Source organism: Takifugu flavidus, chromosome 16 (assembly GCF_003711565.1).
Source record: "Takifugu flavidus isolate HTHZ2018 chromosome 16, ASM371156v2, whole genome shotgun sequence".
In the NCBI taxonomy this organism is placed as follows: Eukaryota; Metazoa; Chordata; class Actinopteri; order Tetraodontiformes; family Tetraodontidae; genus Takifugu; species Takifugu flavidus.
Window position 1 is genome coordinate 6,164,840 of NC_079535.1, and position 17,252 is coordinate 6,182,091.

Below are 17,252 nucleotides of genomic sequence, written 5' to 3' on the forward strand. Positions count from 1 at the left end.
TGCGTGTTCAGATTTGTATTTATTTAAACAAATAAAGTGTCGAACAGCATCCTTTTAAAAAAAAAAAAAAAAAAAAAATCAGCTCATTTCCTCTTGGCAGCCTGCAGGTTTGGAGCCGACAGTTTGACTTTTCCAGGCAGGTTCCTGGACAGATCGGTATCCTGAATGACGACAGAAAAGAGGCGTGTAACTATTTCTGCAGGGTAGATTCAACCATACTGAATCAGACTCCCCACCTTGACGCTGCGGTACAGATCTCTCTCTCTGGCGGTCGTATCTTTTGCTTTCATGAAGCTGAAAACTGCGACGCGCGCGGCTGCAGAGACAGAACAATAGTTGTAAAAAAAGAAAAAGGCCTCAGCAGCTGCAAGGACGTCAGCCCTTTACCTTTTCCTTTCTTCTGAGAGCCCGGCGTCACCTTCACCTTGTGCCTGCAGCAGAAATAAAGCTCGTTAGCGGTGCCCCAACCCACGTGCGTCACGTGTGAAGTGCACGTACTTGTAGTTCGAGAGGGCTGTGTACGGAGCGCAGACGGGGACGGCGAACAGGAGCACGTCTTCAGAATGAGGCTGGCCGGTCAGGGAGGTGAGCAGATCCTCGGTTTCCTGCAGCGAGGCAAGCGGAACGGGTGGGTTAGAGGCGATGCTTTCCAGAAACGATGGTGTGTTGTTGGAAGCACCCTCACCTCTGCGCCGGGGTTGTCCTGGTCTGCCTCGTCCTCCTGAAAAACACGAGTGGATGTGAAGGTTGGAGAAGGCGAGAGAAGATGCCCCGCCAGACGTGTTGTACCTTCTCCTCCTGTTCAGCAGCTCCTCCTTCCTCTCCTCCCTTTTCCCCCTCTTCCTTTCCTACCGCCTCCTCTGGTTTCTTCGCCTCCAGGTGATGAGGTTTCTGGGCTGGTTTCTGAGGGGGAGGCTTTCTAACGGGCTCTTCTTTCCCCTTCCCCTTCTTTCCTTTCTTCCCCTTCTCCTTCTCCTCCTTGGTGGGACCAGCAGACTAAAGAAGAAAGGCGGTTCATCTGTTATTCCCCCGCAGAGCCAGAGCGACGGCGTGGGGTCGTGTGTTCTGATCCTCACCGCCAGCAGCTGCATCATCAGCTCTCTGTCCTCCTCATCCTGGTCTTTGTACTTCTCTTTGATTTTCTTCAACTTGTTCTGCAGAGATGAGAAAGACAAGTGTGAAGAGTCCTGGCCATCAGATGAGATGACCTCCTCGTACCTTCTGTCCTCTCTTCAGTGGCTGCTGGGAAGAGTCTCCTCCACTTTTGGAGCCCTGATTGTTTGTTGAGCCTCCGGCTGGAATCTCTGTCTTCTCCTCAGTATCTTCCTGTTTCTGCTTCTTCTTCTCTTCCCTAATTGAAAACAAAAACATCCAAGGATTAAATAGTTTCCTTCACCTGCTTTTAGTTTGTTATATTAATGCTCAGACCTTCTCTGCTTGGCCGTCATGTGTTTCCTCACTTGGGAATCTCTTTCAACCTTAATAGAAAAAGACAATAAGACCTTTTCTATGTATGATTTGAACTGATGTGATACAGAATCTTTACCTGAAGTGTTACTTCCTGTTTGAATCCGGGCTTCTGAGCACTGCTGTAAAATAAGGAGGATTTTATCGATTTAGTTTTGCACCTTTTGTTTTCGACGATGAACTGAACTTTTACCTGTTGGGCTGCAAGTGGGAGAGGGAGATGCTCGTGTCTGGGAAGCTGATCTCTTCACTCTCTTCATCCCTCGTGTCGTCTTCGTCGTCTTCCGGACCGGGCGTGACCTCTTTGACCTCGCTGTCATCGTGCTCGTCCTCACCCTCATCCCCATCGCTGCTGTCGTCACCTGCGGCGGGCGGCAGAGTCGTTCAACAACGCCTGAACGTCACACACAGCCGGCACACGTCAAACCATCTGTGTTTGTTACCCATCAGCTCCTCCCCCTCCTCGTTCAGCAGCTCAGCGGTCTTGGAAGCGGCCTCCTCGGCGTCTTCCTCCACCGTCTTTACCTTCCTCTCGCCTCTGTGGCGAAACACGCTGTGTTCGTCGACCTGCATAGAGACCAACATGAGATCTGAAGACCTGAAGGCAGCCAAGAATTAACACACGCACGAGCCGTTACCTTAAAGAGGAACCCAAAGCCCATGATCAAGTAAGAAGGTGGCAGATAGTTTTTCTTTCCTGGAGGAGAGGCAGGTCAAAGGTCACAAACTTGGCACCTGTGGCTTTACAGAATCTAAGATGTTCAAAACACACCTCTGATCATGAAACTTCCTGTGGTCAGGTACTCTCCAGTGGGAGCCGTCTTTGAAACCTGTAAGCAGATTGTTTCTATATCAGGAGTTCATGCTAGCAAATTTAGCTGTGAGGAAGGAAAACCGACCTGATGATGATGGACCCACCAAGCGCTGGTGACGATCTTGGCCTCCCAGGCTGCACTGTAACAAACAGCCATAGTGCCGGCTTCTGTCAGCGTACGAGGGGGGACGGGGTCACCTGCAGGAGGAACAGGAAGCAAAAATACGTGGAAACAAGTTTCCAAAATGCAGGGATATGACGGAGCGAAGGATTTACCTGAAGGGTTTTTGATGACGCAGCTAGTTGCTCCGTGAAGATCAGCGTGCACGTAGATATCCCCTGAGCAAGTGAGGAACGATGAATAAAGGGACAACAGGTCAGAGGTCATTTGAGGCGCCTGCGTTTGTGTCTTACCCGCGCGGAGGTAACGTTTGACAATCATCTCGTTCTGCTGCTGATCCCTTCCAGCGATGACCAGGTAGTTTTCTGCGCTGATGAACCACAAGAACTTCTCGAACCTGTCAACCGGGGAAGAAACGGTGGCGAGAACGAACACTTCTGGGCGGAGAGGTGCTTTCTTTGGAGGCTTACCAATAGACTTTCCGGGCTTTCTGGATGGTGGTCACCGTCTGGACCTCTTTCAGTGTTTTCTGGGTTTTTTTCTCTGCTGACTTCATGGCCTTGGATGATATAGAAACAGAACATCATCTTAAAATGCAGATTAGCACAAACATTTTCATCCCGATTGGCCATCAAGATCATTCATACCTTATCTGCAGCTTCAATGGTTTTAAATTCTTTCCTTTTAGCCGAGCGTTTGTTGTCATAATACCTAGAAACGTACAAATCAGGTGACTGTGAAGCTTCTTCTGCGTCAACTCTACCAAATGTAAACCTACTTTTTGGCGTTGGCATAAGCAGACAAGCTAAGGTCAACATCAACTAGCATGGGCTTATTCTTCTGGAACTTCTTGCTCTTCTTGTTTTTGTTTTTCCGCCCCGTCTCCTCGACCACATCATCTTCCTGCTCGTCGTCCTCGGATATATATGGATTCCTACACAACGAGCTCACTGTAAGGCAAAAACTGAGCGTTTGGATTTCTGAGTAGGGGCGGGGGGCGCTCTCACTTTAAAAGCAGCGTGATGTGGTTGGCCTGCAGCTTGAGCTCCTTGATGGCACATGCCACGGGGTCCCCAGCAGCTTGGGCTTCTTTGACTAAAATCCCGATCTCAGTCCAGTCCACCTGGTTGGCCAGTGCACTGCACACCACCTGCAGCGCCCTCTCCACTATAGCCAGGTTCATCTCTATCAGTTCACCCTTTATTCTATCAATCTCCTGAAACACAGAGGGGTTTTTGGGCACGTGTAATCAAAAAGTGTAACATAATCTGGTTATATGGATAAGTCAGGGGTGTGGAGACTCTAAGGACCTGTGCTTGGTGCAACGCCTCCAGTCTCTGCTCGTGGTCCTTCTTAACATTTTCCAGCTTCTTCATAGCATGCTTCTCCAGCTGCAAGGCCTTCATGTCAATCTTCTGGCTCTCCATCTTAGAGAAGAACTCATCCACAGCCTGAGAGGGAAGATCACATCAGATTTCAGGAAAAGAAATCGCAGATTCAATACTCATCCCCACATAAGGGGTCATGCACACATGTACCTTATCAAAACTATCAAACTCCAAATAGGGGCTCTTTGAATGCTGGGCAAAGAGAAATGGGTGGAATTCATCATATCTGAAAGCAGAAAGCACAAATCAAATATAATAAACAGCAGATTTCTTGGCGAGGGCAATGAAAACATGAGGAGACATACGTAAGGAGTTCTTCAGAGGGTTTACCAGGTGTTACACTTGGTTTCTTCTCACTCTTTTGAATGATGTAACCCTTGATTTAAACAAAGTGTTTGGTATGAAATGTCCAGCTGTGCTCAGCTTACTTTTTAACATCATAAAATGCTAAATCAGATTTGAACACGCACATCTATAGAGATCTTACCTTGCCAGTGAAGTTCTCTGTTTTTGCCATATAGGCTTCTGCAACTGTCAGGGCTTCCAGGATTTTAGAGGCCACTAAAAAGCATTTATTTAAGTATTACATTTTGGAGTGAAAGAATAGAACCTACTTTCAGTGTTCTGTAAGTGTAATTAGTCCCATCTGCCATGTACCTTGTGCAACACTGGCTTGGCTGTCAACTTTGGCAGAGCCCGGCAGACCCACTTCTATCAAACTGTGTTCAATTAGAGTGGCTCCGTAGGCTGAGGTGTAAAATATAGTTAAGTGTGTTTATTAAAGTCGTAAAGTAATAGCTCAAAGAACATTTAAAACATGAGGAAAGAAAAAGATCTACTTACAAAGGTGAGGGTTAAGCACCCTTTTTATTTGATCCCCTTGTTGTGCTGCGCTGAGAAGTTCAGTCAGTCTACATTCAGAACAAAACGGCGAGATTTCACTTATATGAGGTGTATAAAGTGGTTGGACTGAAGTCAGATGGACGTCCATCACTACCGCTGTAAACTGATGAGAGGCTCCGGGGGTCGAGCGCTCTCCACAGGGTACCGCTCCCTCACTGCAATCTTGACATCATCCACCTCTGCTGTGCGGAACCGCAGCAGATTCAGGATGGTGTACTCGTGGTCTGCCAGAATGACGTTACCCTGACGACGGACGTGGATGGACAGGTTAGACGCAAACTTTTAACTTTAGAAATTAGCGGTCGACACGTTCTGTTGCTCACCCGGTCATACAGTTCAACAATCAAGTGGTAGGCAGCTTCATCTGAACCAAACTGGATGTCGACGATCCTGTCGTTCCCCAGCTGCTTCACCTGGGTCAGCCGCCTTGTTTTCAGGTGCTTTCGACACTGCAAAGTTCTGTTTCGTCACATCTTGCTCTTGTATGATACCTTAACGCTTTATTGTGATTCTAAATCAAAGATTAATACTGTCAAAGAAAAGGGAAATCATGTGGTCTTACTTTCATGGCGAAACCAGAGGGCATCATGTTTTTGGGCCATTCAAAGTCCGTGGAGTGGATTCGTGTCCCAGACTCGATCAGGAGGATAGCTTTGCTGTCGGGTCTATAATATAACAAAGAATTGCTCATTAAAATAACTGCATGACCTTTGTATGTAAAACAATGCTTGTAGGATTCTTTACTGTTATGTCATAATGTCACATGTTAAAGAAAAGTTTTTCAACCGCCCTTACTTTTGGAGCCGGATGAGATACGTCTTGGTATCGATATCATAGACGTTATTTACCCTCATGCCCATGTAGCTGGAAGAGATGGTGAAACAAAGGTATTTAAACGACAGGACAGCATTTGTTGACATTTGCACATGATCAACGATTGGTTAGCTTAGCGAGAACGCTAAAGTCAACGTGCACTTACTTGCTATTGATTTCGGCAATAACTGCCTTAATGTCGACGGTGGTGAATCTCGTCTTCATCTTAGCAAGAGATTCGCTGCGATTCAAACAAGAAAAGTGGCCAATGAACAAAAATATTCACATTTCTCTTAAATCAGTGGCTAAGAAATCTAAGGAATAGGCGCATGACACCACACATGCGCAGTAGCTTTTATTGTTATGGGTGCCGACGAGGGTAAATATTGGTATTTCATTTTATATGCAATGTTATGCACAGTACATAAGTGTATTATAGGGCATTGAGGATACCTTTGAATACATTTTGGCTTAAAATGTCTGCATTTACATGCCATGTACTATAATAACTGAAAAACAGCAGCAAAGATCTGATGTTGAGTGTAACTCAATCAGAATATGTGACTATTTTCTCATAGTTGAAATATAACCAACTTTTAAAATATTAAATCTTACAAATATTGTGATGTGACGGAATCATGCATATACAAATGCATATGAACTCTGCTTGAGCCACTATACTATACTATACTATACTATACTATACTATGCTATGCTATGCTATGCTATGCTGTTTCCAGAAAGAATGTGATACTTTAATTCAACTAAGTAAGAATAATTTCAACATTTTCAGTCACGCTGAGAAAGGCCTCTGCAACAGCGCCATCTGCAGGGAGAATCTGGCCTCTGCTTCTGTTCACGGGCGAAGTGCGGTTGATCTGGCGTGTGTGAGAGCCGCACTGGTGCTCGGTAACCTTGTGCTCTGACATGCACGGAGTCGAGCAGCTTCTGTGCACTTATTAAGCTCATGGTCGGCTCCACGGAGTGTAAGGTGCACTCATGATGCACTACTCCAACTGGCTCATTGGCGTGAAAAACAGGGCATGCCTTCGAAATGCGTGCAAAACACCACCCAACAGCGACTGTAACAATAGAGGAAACACAGTGGACGCGCAGAGTAACAACCCGGTTCCCGGTAAGAAAATATCGGAATTGGTGGTAACCGTCCAACTCTGGAAAAAAGGTAAGAAGGGAAACTGGGGCGATCGCAAAGATAATATCGGGTTAAATATGGGGGCCTAGAAGAACAATTCTGCTTGACTGCCCCCCCACCCCCCTCGCAATGCACTGCGCCGCATCTTTTAATGCCAAAGCGGCAGCGTGATTAGCGGAGCCGCGCAGGAGTCTCTTCCTCCCCGGGTCAGAGCGGAGGGCGAAGGCGTGCTCCGTTACCTAGGCGACGGTCAGCGGCAGGGCTCGCTAACTAGCGGTGCTAAGCTAACGCCTTTCCTGCCCAATAACGAAGGTTTGGAAGCTTCGCGGCGGGATGTTCTCTCCGGATATTCGTATTATGGGATGTAATTGAGCGAGTTAATATGCAGAGAAATGCACTGTGAGTTTTTTATCGAATGAATTTGACCGCAGGTGGGAAGTTGTTGCAGCTGTTGACCTGTTTAGTCAGCTCTGTCACTCCTGAAACACAACATTTGGAGAATTTATTTTTAAAAAAAGGGGGGATTCGCATCAGTACTGTGGTGTATTTAGTTGAAATCCACGGTTTAACATGGTTACCATGATCGTTTGGTGTTTCCATGCAGCTTTATTTTTCGACATTTCCCAAAGGTTTATGAGCCAAATGGCCACAACACAAATTACACAATGACTAAGGGCAACTTGTGATAAAACCCCTTTTCTCTTTGTGCAGGCTACAAAGTCATCAAGAAAATTGGAGAGGGGACATTTTCAGAGGTTTTAAAAGCACAAAGCCTGAAAGATGGAAAGTTCTACGCGTGCAAAACTATGAAACAGACCATAAACAGGTACAGCACGTCAGCGTTGCCCCCATTTCTCTGCTTTGCGTGGATCTCTACATCCCAACTGACCCTGTTGTCAGGTTGCATGACCTTTGACCTTGTAACAATGGCTTTTAATGCTCTTGTGCAGCCGTTTGCACCTTGTGCTGCCATTTCAGTCCAGAGATACCCATCATTTTTCTACACCTCTAGAAAATGACATGTGCAATTGTGCTGTGTTGCAGCCTGGAGCAGGCCAACAACCTGCGGGAGGTCCAGGCCATGAAGAGGCTGAGCCCACATGCAAATATCATCCAGCTTCACGAGCTCATTCTGTGAGTACCGCAGGTTGCTGAAGCTCCCGGGACTGTCTTGTGTTCAGCTTCATGAGGTGTGGTGATGTTTCAGTGACAAAGAGTCTGGAACCGTGTCTCTGATCTGCGAGCTGATGGAGATGAACATCTACGAGCTAATCCAAGGTGCGACACCACGACAGTCCAACTCAGTGTGGATTCAACTAAGAAAAAGTAAAACCTGGATGAATTTTGGGTTGCAGGACGAAGAACGCCCCTGCCTGACCACACAGTGAAGAACTACATGTACCAGCTTTGCAAGTCACTGGAGCACATGCACAGGTGGGCAGGGAAGGCAGGTTGGAGGTGATAATCGGAGCGGCTGACGTATGTGCTTGTCTTCCAGCTGTGGGATCTTTCACAGAGACGTGAAGCCTGAAAACATCCTGATCAAGGTGAGCGCCATCCCATCATTTGCTGTGCGGGGGAGATGTTCCCATCACGGCTGCTCACGTCGCATCGATCTTTGCAGCAAAATTGCCTGAAGCTCGGCGACTTCGGTTCTTGCCGGAGCATCTACTCCAAGCCGCCGCACACGGAGTACATCTCGACCCGCTGGTACAGGGCCCCGGAGTGCCTCCTCACCGACGGCTACTACAGCTTTAAGATGGACATGTGGAGCGCCGGCTGCGTCTTCTTCGAGATCATGAGGTGACGTCTGCGCAGACGCGGGACTAAATGAATGTTCCTGCGCGTACGTTGACCCGGTGGCCCGGTCAGACTGCTAAATGAGACCCCCTTTTTTCAGTTTGAACCCTCTGTTTCCCGGAGCCAACGAGGTGGACCAGGCCTCCAAGATCCACGACGTCCTAGGGACGCCGGATCAAAGCGTCCTGCAGAAGTTCAAGCAGTAGGCGCTTCTCCTTTGGTGAGCACCGGTTCTCTCGTGCAGGTAAAACAACTTCATGCTCTGACCCTCTGGCAGGTCCCGGGCCATGCACTTCAACTTCCCCCCTAAAAAAGGCACCGGGATCTCTCGCCTGATCCCCAAATGCCCGGCTCCAGCCCTCTCGCTGCTCTACCAGATGCTGGCCTACGACCCGGACGAGCGCATCACCGCGGACACGGCCCTGCGGCACACCTACTTCAGGGAAATCAGGTGCGCCACTGGACACAGAGCCACACGCCGCCTTCTGAACGGATGAGCGCCAACGCTTTCTCTTTCAGGATGGCTGAAAAGAGAGCGGAGACCTTCCACCGCCTCCCCGGGACTCTGCACGGCCTCGAGGGCGGCGGCTCGCACAACCGCCTAAACCGCGCCTGTCGGCCGGCCAGGGTCGGCAAGCTGAGGGGCCGCAACGCCAGACAGACGCCTTTGCTGAACGTGAGCTGATGTCCACACAGCCGACCGCCACGTCGGCGACGGTGACCCATTGCGTTGTCTTCCTGTAGCACAACACGAAGCACGCCCCGGCGCCGCTGGCCAGGAGGAACATCCCCCACTATCCCGCCGAGCTGCCCAAGCTCAACCTGGTGGTACCGGGGCCGCAGATCGCCCCCGCCATTTCCACCGTGCCTCCGTTCACCCACCGGGGGACGCTGCCGGCCATCGCGTCCAAGAAGTGCCAATCGCGGCTGGCCAAGGTAAGCGCCAGACACGGGCGTTGGACGCGGCGGCGCCTGCATCTGATCCCCGTTTGGGCTTCTTTCAGCCTCAGGAGGAGTCTCGTCACGCAGCTTTCAGGAGCTTCTACATTCCGCCGCTGGAGAGGAAACACGGAGGCTTCTGAGAGACGAGGACGCTTTTGTCTCTGACCCGAGACCAGAGAGACGGGCTGGAAGGACGTTTGGACGGGTCTGAAGGCCGTCAGCCAGCCGCCGCCATGACATCAACCCGATTTTATGTTCAACCCTGGTAAAACACGTTTTCACTGTCTGCACCAGTTGCAGGCTGACGTTTAACAAGAGTGATGAAACAAAGACGGTTAAATGACGAGAACGCTGCAGAACAAACAGGAAGTCCAACACGTCACCGATCCGCTGCGGAGCGACGCACTGGAAAACAGGGTTTCACCTGCAGAAACACTCACATGCACAGCTTCACGCTCGTCTAAAACACACACAGGTGATGGGGAAGCACATTTTTAACATTGATTTGTAGTGATTTAGCAACAAAACAGCACTTACACGCAAACTAATGTGTTTTTTTAATATGTAAAACGTCTAGAATATCAGATCTTCATTTACACTGAAGTTGTGTTTGAGCCGAGCTCGTGAATAATGGCACAAAGAGTCGGTCAAAAGAGTGATTAATGACGCAGACATTAAGAAAATGACAAAGAATGCATCCACGAGTTCTCCTGGTAATAAACACACCATGTAGCCTGTGTAATAATACACTACCCTGATGTTATAACCAACGATTAAAGCTAATTGAAATGAAAAAAGGCATCGAGCGGTCTGTTTACTACATGTGAGTGGGACAAGAAAACGGCAGCAAACAGTGTATTCAAGATTATTTTAATATTATTAATATGTATACTTTAGGCTTTAGAAATATAACTATCAATGACAAAACTTCCACTGGAGTAATGGTCGTTTGCTTAAGCCCCATCAAATCAATTAATTACAATATACACAGTATGATACAGAGCAGATTTGAATCTGAAATAATATTAAAATAAATGCTCAATAGATAAAGGTTTAATCGTTTGTCACCTATTGTATTAGCCATCTGTGAGTTCTGAGCACACCCAAACATGTAAAGCCTTTTTCTTCTAATAAACTAATTAAGTGCAAACATCTCTCTCTCTCTTAAAGACTATGATTGCAACGTCCAGCTTTAGGAATTCAGATTTCCAGACTGAGGATGTTAAAGCCGTGTGCAACAAGGCGCTCCTCAACCCTCTTTTTTTGTTTTTGTTCCATTAGAGTAATTATAAAAAACAAACAAACTAAAGAACTAAAGAACAAAATCAGTGCAAAGTCATACTGGGGAGATTCTACTGGAGGGAAGTCAGAAGGTGGGGGGGTGGGGGGGGAGATGGTTCATCCAAGAGTCATCAGTACAGCTGGATTATGAAAATTAAAGGAACTGTCCTTTAAATCTCAAGCCACTATTGTTTGGTTTGCTATTGGGTTGGGGGGGGAGGTCCCAGGAAGGCTTTTAAAACTTAAAAAAAAAGTGTTAAAACCCCACCACGGCGGCGGGTGTGAGGGGAGCCCAGATCGCTCCTTGGCTTGCCTCCGCGCTCTGCTAGGACGAGTGTGTGATCGGCCAAAAGGAAAGAAGCCGTCAACAAAATCGAAGGAGAGGGAGGGAGGGGATGGGGGGGGGGGGGTGTCAAAGTAAAAAGGAGAACTTGCAATGCTTGCAGGGTGGAGAGCAGCATCGGACTCTGGGTTGCAGGGTTCTTTAGCAGCAGAAATATTGTGGCTATACTACTGTCCCACTGGGAGAGCTGGCTTGGTTTTGGGATGATAGTAAACCCTGGAAAAAGGAAAACAAGGAGATTTGCGTTGGGAAAGTTCATATGCTGTTGCAAAAGAAAAAAAAACGAAAAAAAAGAAGAAAAGAAATCAAGCAATTAACAGCTCTTAAACGATCAGCCTCTAGCGGCTAATCTTCTCCGTCCCGCAGCCCGCGGGGTGGACCGACGCCCTCGGCCGGAGCTTTGCTCGATCAAGGCACTTTGGAGCTGAAACGCCAACATGGTTATTGCACCTCTGCTAACCTTCAACCACCCTCTGCTCCTATTTAACAGAATTTGGAGTTGAATCAGGCGAGCCTCCGGGAGAAATCTCTTGGGACACACAGGAAAGGGGAGAAAGACACAACAGTGCGAGATGGACACACACGACGGAGGGCGGGGCCTCTTTTGGCGTTCTCCTAAACGGGATTAGCTTCTCCTCCTCCGGTGGCAGCTTTATACAGGCGCGTCTCCCCAACCAGGCAGCGACAACGCTGCGAATTTAAGCCTTCCTGCAGAGCCGGCGTGTCTATAAAGGCTAGGAATGTGAATCGACCGGGTCATCTCATGCTCTCGGCTGTTTGCTCCCACTTCTAAAAGCTCGACAGAAATGACGTTATTTCGTGTCCTGCATTAAAAGGAACTTACCACTTTGCCTGGCCTCGCCCATGTGCAAATAAATCCCTCCTGACAAGCAGTCACTAAACAGTCCTCTAAAAATATGAGTACAGTCAGTCTCTCGTGTGCTATCTTTTTACAGATGAGGGGCTCCAGGAGGGGCACGTCCTCCATGCGCGGGCACAGCAGAGTGCCCAGAGTCTTAGCGGGGTCCGATTTGGTTTTGGTCAGCAGGTTGAGCTTGTCGCTGCTCTTGCTGCTGATGTGGCCCATGCTGTGGTTGCGTTTGTGGTCCTTCTCGTGGTGCCGCTCCTTTCGGTCGTGGAGCGACAGCGTGGCGAACTTGCTGACGCCCGTGGCGATGGCGCTGTCCACGATGCCGCCGCCGCCGGCTTTGTTGGTGTTGTTGGCGGTGGCGGTGGTGGCGGCAGCGTGGGGCAGGCTGTTGGAGCGGGGCAAAGCGGTGGAGAGGGAGTTGACGGCGGGGGTATTGGCGCCGCTGTTGTTGCCGTTGGTAGCGTTACTAGAGGTGTTGGTGATTATCGTGGCGCCAGCGTGGGGGCTGGTCGCGTTCATCACGTTAGTGTGCGTTCGTGTCCGAGAGAGAGGGAGGTGGGGGAAGAGAATGTCCTCGGTGAGGTCCCACAGGCACAGCTGAGTGTCCTGGCCCACTGAGCCGAAGCGGTACGTGACGCTAACGGGCCGACTGTCCGTGGAGTTGCGCTTGGAGAGACGGGACTGCGTGCTGTTCGCTCGGTCCCGCCCGAAGTGGATCATCTGATCCTGGAAGTCCTCGTCGCTGCCGCTGAACTCCATCGGGTCGCTCTCTTCCACGCTGGTGGTGTAATGGTCGAACGCCACCACGCTGACCCAGGACTTGTGGCCGTGACCCCGGGCGATGACCCTGCAGTCCAGGAACGACCACACGGTCACCAGGTCGTCCTCCCCGCCCGCCACGATGTATTTGCCGTCGGGGCTCCAGCACACGCAGAGCAGGCCTCCGAAGTAGCTCTTCATGGTGCCGTGCAGCTCCACCGCGTCAAAGTTGAAGACGCGCAGGAAGCCGTCTTGGCTCACGCAAGCTAGGAACTTCCCGTCTGGAGAGAAGGCGAACTCGTTCAACGCCCCCTCGCCCACCGTCCATTTCAGGAGAGGGTTCCGCGTGGATTTACTCTTACAGGTGTGCACCGAGTAGTTCTCGCCCTGCTTCAGGAGCTGGTAGTGCGGCGCCGTGGTGCCGCACGTGTGCTCCACGTTGTACAGGTACATACTCCCACTGGCATGAGAGACCAGAAACAGGCTTTCAGAGCCCGGCACCCATTTCACACATGTCACTCTGGACTTGTCTATGAGTCTCTGGCGGGCGAAGAGCGTCGAGGTTCGAGAGACAAAAGAGGGAGAAGGAAAACGTGAGCGCAGCGTCACACATCGGCCAATCAAAACGCTGGGTTTGGCATGACGTACCTCCTCGTTGAAGAGCTTGCTCGTTTCCTTCTTGATGGGATCGATGAGCTGCACCTGTCCTGCCGAGAAGCCCACCAGCAGGGACACGCTCTCCGCGGTGGCCGTGAGGTGGTTGAAGTCGTGGCAGGTCGGCTGCGTTCCCTTGTAGATGCGCTTGTCAATGGGCTTGCTCAGGTCGGCGGCCTGGACAGAGAAATTCAGTCAGACCCTCAGTGCAGCTCAGCATCCAGGGAACAGTAAGAATTCCAAGTTTAAGGAAAACAAAGAGCACAAATAGCGACGCGAATGCCAGGGAGACCCACGCGGCACCGCGGGCGCCACATCCGTCGTGAATGCCGTCAATATAACCTGAATAAAGTTCCTCTCGTGAATGATTTACAGTTCACACTGTTGTTGAAGGGAAAACCCTGAGTGGAAGATGATGACTCAGTAGTTCCATTGTCGGCGGACGTGACATTGCATGCTAATCTGACAGAAACAAGCCTCCCAAGTCGGTTACATGCCAGGGCTTGGCTCCCATGATGGACAATAACCTATAGGAGAGGAGCATATGGACACACATGCACATGAGACGAGCTGGATTTAATAGCTGTTGACTCCGGTGCTATTTATGCAGAAGGGCCACGCTGTGAATCAATTAGCATCGGGCTTGCTCAAATATTATTGCGGGAGTTTCTGCAGATGTCACAGCAGCATATTGGACGAGCAGGCAGCGGGCCAAAGCTGTGACGTCAGCTGACTTCCGTCCACCAAAGACCACCGCGAAGCTGGGGAGATCTCCTCGTAATTAGCAGCCGAAGAGTTGGCCGCGACTATAACGTGGAGGTGTAGCGATGGCAGCAGCAACCGAGGCATAGCTTTAGCAGCGTCTCGTCTGCTGCACATGCATTCGGCCAGTTGCACACATAGGCTGCGTCCGGTTCAACCTTTGGAACGAATGCAGGGCAACGTCGGGAGCTGCTGCTGCCCCCCCCCCCCGTACTAAATAAACAGTGTAATTCCTCCACTACTGACAGTCAAAGCACCCACAAGTGTCACAGCCGTCACCAACTACAGCCGTGACACCGGCGACGTCAAGCTCCGCAATTTAACACACAACCAAGTGGTCAATTTGAAACCGGGTCGCCAAATCCAATATTTCATGAGACCTTCCAACCGACAAGACCGAAGATTGTGACCACCCTGGAAGAGAATTTAGTGCCTGGCCTCGGGAGTAGCTGCGAAGTGTGCTAACCTTAGCTAGTTCCGCTGGTTAGCCGACTGGTGGGCTAGTTTCGAGCTAGCTCGGAGCTAACTGGCTGTCAGCTAATTTCAAAGTCAAACACCTGCCAGAGTTCCTAAATACGACCCAAACAAGCCCAAAGTTCGGCAACCAGGTCGGGCAGCGGCGGCGGGCTGGACACATGCGGCGTCCCGCATCCCCGCTGACACTAGCCGCGCTAGCACGCTACCTTTCGAACGCCTTTGTAGATGTAGAAGTAGAGCTCTCGGCCCACATTGAAACAGATCCTGTCGCCGTTGCCCGACTGGTCGTTGACGTTCACGAAGGAGACCTTGACGGGGTTGGAGCCCTGCGAGTTGAAAGGCACCCTGTTCGGACGGCTGTATTCGGAGTGCGTGAGGAGTTTGTAGACGCCTTCCCGGGTGGTGAACTGAGTTTTGATTTCGTTCATCTCCTTCCCTCCTCCCTCCGCCGCCATCTTTGAAATTAGCATTCATCCCTTTCCCCCCGGCCGGATCTTACGCAGGGAGGGGAGCGGGCCGAGGAGGACCCGGGCCGGGGAGGACCCGGGCCGGCGGCTCCCCGGAGAACTGCCCGAGGGGGACCCGAGTGGAGCAATAAAGTCCCTTTAAAAATGTCTTTTGATACAAGTCCCACAGCCAAGGGGCCATGGAGCAATGACTTCAGGGATGACCCAAAACCTGTCCTATAATTACAGATTATTTCCTTAAATAGGGAAAAAATAATAAAAATAAAAAAAACAAAAATGTGGTTTATGCAACATTAATGTCGGCTATAGAACCATTTGAAAACGACTGATTTAAAAGCTCTGCGAACAGGGACCGTATGAACTTTATTTTGAAAACGACCGAACACCGGACGTATTTGGGGAAAGTTTGGGAAACTCGATTTCGACGCTGTTTGAGAGTAAAAACACCTGATCATTAATTACCAGCTATCCTCCACATATCGGAGGGTTTTATGGCCCAAAGATCATAGAATATAAATGTCATGGCGTACAGAAGAAGACGACAGCTAAACAATTCAGGTAACGAACACCTTCAAGAAACAATATTATTTATTTAGTGGTTTATCCTGGAAGAGGGACATTTATTCTACTGAAATGGTCATTTATTTCACACTTAGACCACAGTGATGTTCCCAGCACCGTGGAGCAGCTTTCTTTCAAATACATGGTGCGTTCACGTGTCCACATCTCATCACTCATTGTGGGAAATTCCGTACTTGATTTATTATGGGATATTTTTTTGTGTGAGGTTTATTTTCTTTCCCCAGGAAATGTGTAAAGTGGAATCCAGCACAGACTCTGACTCTGAGATCAGCCCGAGATGGTCAGACACCAGCACTTTGGTATTTTAAAGGTTTTGTCTCTATTTCTGCACAATTTATATCGACTTATTAAATAATGCACACATTTCTGGGTACATAGATGGGTTTTTCTTTTCCTGTTGGAGTAAAATCCTTGACTTTCCTGTTGTTTAGGGATGTATGAGCAGCACCCCAGAGACTCCAACACTTAAATTAATGCACAAGCCCCGTGGAAGACATGACTGTTCCTTGGTAAACACATATTTTTACTCATTTTTTGAAGTATTTTCTTCCACGCACGCATTGTCGCTACGTGTGTTTGCATTCATGCCCGTATGTATTCCTGATTGCAGCTTCTGGATCCGTATGATGGAAGCTCTGAGGATTCTGACGAGTCCGATCTGACTGCTCCCAGAAGGTGGGCGAGACGGAGCAGTGGTGCAGGAGGAGGAAGCTGCAGGTTCCTGGGCAAGAACAGGAGGTTCCTCCTGCTGAAGAGTGGCTGCAGGGATCCAGCATCGGAGCAGCCTCTCCTGGATGTCCAGATGACGTGTGAGAGTGAGGCTGAACTGTGGCTCTGTGAGATTGACCTCAGGCCCTCAGATGGTGAGCAAGGTGGTGGCGTCGACCTTGAAGAGTCAACGGCGCGTGCTCAAACCATGGATGTGCAGCTGCTGGATGATTCCGGGGTGCACGCTCCTCTTCCTTCCACGGTGGGACCTGGGAATTTGCCCGACAGCTCCTCTGAGAGGTCCCCCAGTCCCTGCCTTTACAAGAGAAAGATGTGCTTTCCCGGAGCAGAAGTGTCGGAGCTGGGGCAGAGGAAGAGGCAGCGCGTCCCCAGCATGGAGGAAGGAGCGTCCGTGTCACAACCAGGGCAGAGCCACGTCAACACGGACTGACCCGGAATTCTAGAACTAGAAAGGAACTCAGGCACTTTATGGGAAGGTTATTGATTTGTTTGGTGATCTATATGTTTTATACACCTGTAGTTGGTCTCTCGCACACGTCTGATTTTCTGCTTGTCCAAATCAGTTTAACACAACTTTAAATGTGGAAAACTGTTGCTACATAGCTACACTGGATTGAGGACACAGGTGCACATCACAGAAACGACGATGTCCACCAGTATCTCCAATGGAGGTTAAAGATCTGGGTTGATGTTTCTCATAAGTTCGCTGGCGAGTTGGCGTTCCACAGGGCAGGAGAATGTTTGTTGTGTAATACTGATCCAGTTGAATGGTTTATATATATTAAAACACAAATACCAGGGCCTCAAAATGAGTCCGATTCATTTCCTTTGTTGGATTAGTTTCCCCATCTCTGTAATAACCACCAGGCCTGTTACTGTATTTAATATCCTCACTTTCATTGGAAAGTCTTAAAAGCCACATTTGA

The 17,252-nt window shown here is 49.4% G+C and overlaps 4 protein-coding genes across 7 annotated transcripts; 2 read left to right on the forward strand and 2 right to left on the reverse strand.

The window, feature by feature from the left end:
• On the reverse strand, positions 1–5,853 carry LOC130540004 (ribosome quality control complex subunit NEMF-like). 2 transcript variants are annotated; one of them, XM_057058823.1, is made up of 32 exons: positions 5,673–5,853; positions 5,489–5,557; positions 5,256–5,358; positions 5,017–5,142; positions 4,788–4,936; positions 4,634–4,701; positions 4,448–4,537; positions 4,278–4,351; positions 4,096–4,166; positions 3,941–4,016; positions 3,713–3,853; positions 3,410–3,618; positions 3,181–3,336; positions 3,050–3,113; positions 2,873–2,961; positions 2,696–2,799; positions 2,558–2,620; positions 2,367–2,479; positions 2,240–2,297; positions 2,106–2,164; positions 1,911–2,034; positions 1,661–1,829; positions 1,547–1,586; positions 1,429–1,478; positions 1,219–1,351; positions 1,077–1,154; positions 790–996; positions 686–721; positions 499–605; positions 388–431; positions 237–316; positions 1–161 (listed from the first exon to the last, which is right to left on the reverse strand). In XM_057058823.1, exons 1-32 carry the CDS (start codon positions 5,729–5,731, stop codon positions 84–86), a joined length of 3,087 nt encoding a protein of 1,028 aa, XP_056914803.1. In that variant the 5' UTR covers positions 5,732–5,853; the 3' UTR covers positions 1–83. The 2 variants fall into 2 exon arrangements, with proteins under 2 accessions (XP_056914803.1, XP_056914801.1); XM_057058821.1 differs by having other exon boundaries at positions 1,547–1,589.
• A 495-nt stretch (positions 5,854–6,348) lies between these two features.
• LOC130513076 (MAPK/MAK/MRK overlapping kinase-like) lies at positions 6,349–10,551 on the forward strand. 2 transcript variants are annotated; one of them, XM_057011631.1, is made up of 12 exons: positions 6,349–6,689; positions 7,371–7,485; positions 7,704–7,793; positions 7,867–7,937; positions 8,015–8,093; positions 8,158–8,206; positions 8,284–8,462; positions 8,560–8,661; positions 8,737–8,910; positions 8,979–9,135; positions 9,204–9,395; positions 9,464–10,551. In XM_057011631.1, exons 1-12 carry the CDS (start codon positions 6,506–6,508, stop codon positions 9,539–9,541), a joined length of 1,470 nt encoding a protein of 489 aa, XP_056867611.1. In that variant the 5' UTR covers positions 6,349–6,505; the 3' UTR covers positions 9,542–10,551. The 2 variants fall into 2 exon arrangements, with proteins under 2 accessions (XP_056867611.1, XP_056867613.1); XM_057011633.1 differs by lacking the exon at positions 6,349–6,689 and adding an exon at positions 6,743–7,058.
• A 283-nt stretch (positions 10,552–10,834) lies between these two features.
• On the reverse strand, positions 10,835–15,136 carry wdr20a (WD repeat domain 20a). Of its 2 annotated transcripts, XM_057011630.1 has the most exons (4): positions 14,755–15,131; positions 13,304–13,486; positions 11,870–13,195; positions 10,839–11,241 (listed from the first exon to the last, which is right to left on the reverse strand). In XM_057011630.1, exons 1-4 carry the CDS (start codon positions 15,016–15,018, stop codon positions 11,188–11,190), a joined length of 1,827 nt encoding a protein of 608 aa, XP_056867610.1. In that variant the 5' UTR covers positions 15,019–15,131; the 3' UTR covers positions 10,839–11,187. The 2 variants fall into 2 exon arrangements, with proteins under 2 accessions (XP_056867609.1, XP_056867610.1); XM_057011629.1 differs by having other exon boundaries at positions 10,835–11,241; positions 11,870–13,486; positions 14,755–15,136.
• LOC130513078 (uncharacterized) lies at positions 15,028–17,135 on the forward strand. Its single transcript, XM_057011636.1, has 5 exons — positions 15,028–15,573; positions 15,672–15,721; positions 15,822–15,896; positions 16,029–16,106; positions 16,208–17,135. Exons 1-5 carry the CDS (start codon positions 15,537–15,539, stop codon positions 16,754–16,756), a joined length of 789 nt encoding a protein of 262 aa, XP_056867616.1. The 5' UTR covers positions 15,028–15,536; the 3' UTR covers positions 16,757–17,135.
• Positions 17,136–17,252: the final 117 nt, after the last annotated feature.

Bases quoted from the DNA above. Each gene is read 5' to 3' on its own strand.
- LOC130540004 (XM_057058821.1), bottom strand. From the start codon at position 5,731: ATGAAGACGAGATTCACCACCGTCGACATTAAGGCAGTTATTGCCGAA. The intron at 5,558-5,672 runs GTAAGTGCACGT...CATCTCTTCCAG, and splicing joins ATTGCCGAAATCAATAGCAA to CTACATGGGCATGAGGGTAA. The intron at 4,167-4,277 runs GTAAGATCTCTA...GTTTAAATCAAG, and splicing joins CAGAGAACTTCACTGGCAAG to GGTTACATCATTCAAAAGAG.
- LOC130513076 (XM_057011631.1), top strand. From the start codon at position 6,506: ATGATGCACTACTCCAACTGGCTCATTGGCGTGAAAAACAGGGCATGC. The intron at 7,794-7,866 runs GTGAGTACCGCA...GTGATGTTTCAG, and splicing joins CAGCTTCACGAGCTCATTCT to TGACAAAGAGTCTGGAACCG. The intron at 8,463-8,559 runs GTGACGTCTGCG...CCCTTTTTTCAG, and splicing joins GTCTTCTTCGAGATCATGAG to TTTGAACCCTCTGTTTCCCG.
- wdr20a (XM_057011629.1), bottom strand. From the start codon at position 15,018: ATGCTAATTTCAAAGATGGCGGCGGAGGGAGGAGGGAAGGAGATGAAC. The intron at 13,487-14,754 runs GTAGCGTGCTAG...TTCTCTGTCCAG, and splicing joins TCTACAAAGGCGTTCGAAAG to GCCGCCGACCTGAGCAAGCC. The intron at 11,242-11,869 runs GTAAGTTCCTTT...TCCTTTTTCCAG, and splicing joins GGGCGAGGCCAGGCAAAGTG to GGTTTACTATCATCCCAAAA.
- LOC130513078 (XM_057011636.1), top strand. From the start codon at position 15,537: ATGGCGTACAGAAGAAGACGACAGCTAAACAATTCAG. The intron at 15,722-15,821 runs GTGCGTTCACGT...TTCTTTCCCCAG, and splicing joins AGCTTTCTTTCAAATACATG to GAAATGTGTAAAGTGGAATC. The intron at 16,107-16,207 runs GTAAACACATAT...TCCTGATTGCAG, and splicing joins GAAGACATGACTGTTCCTTG to CTTCTGGATCCGTATGATGG.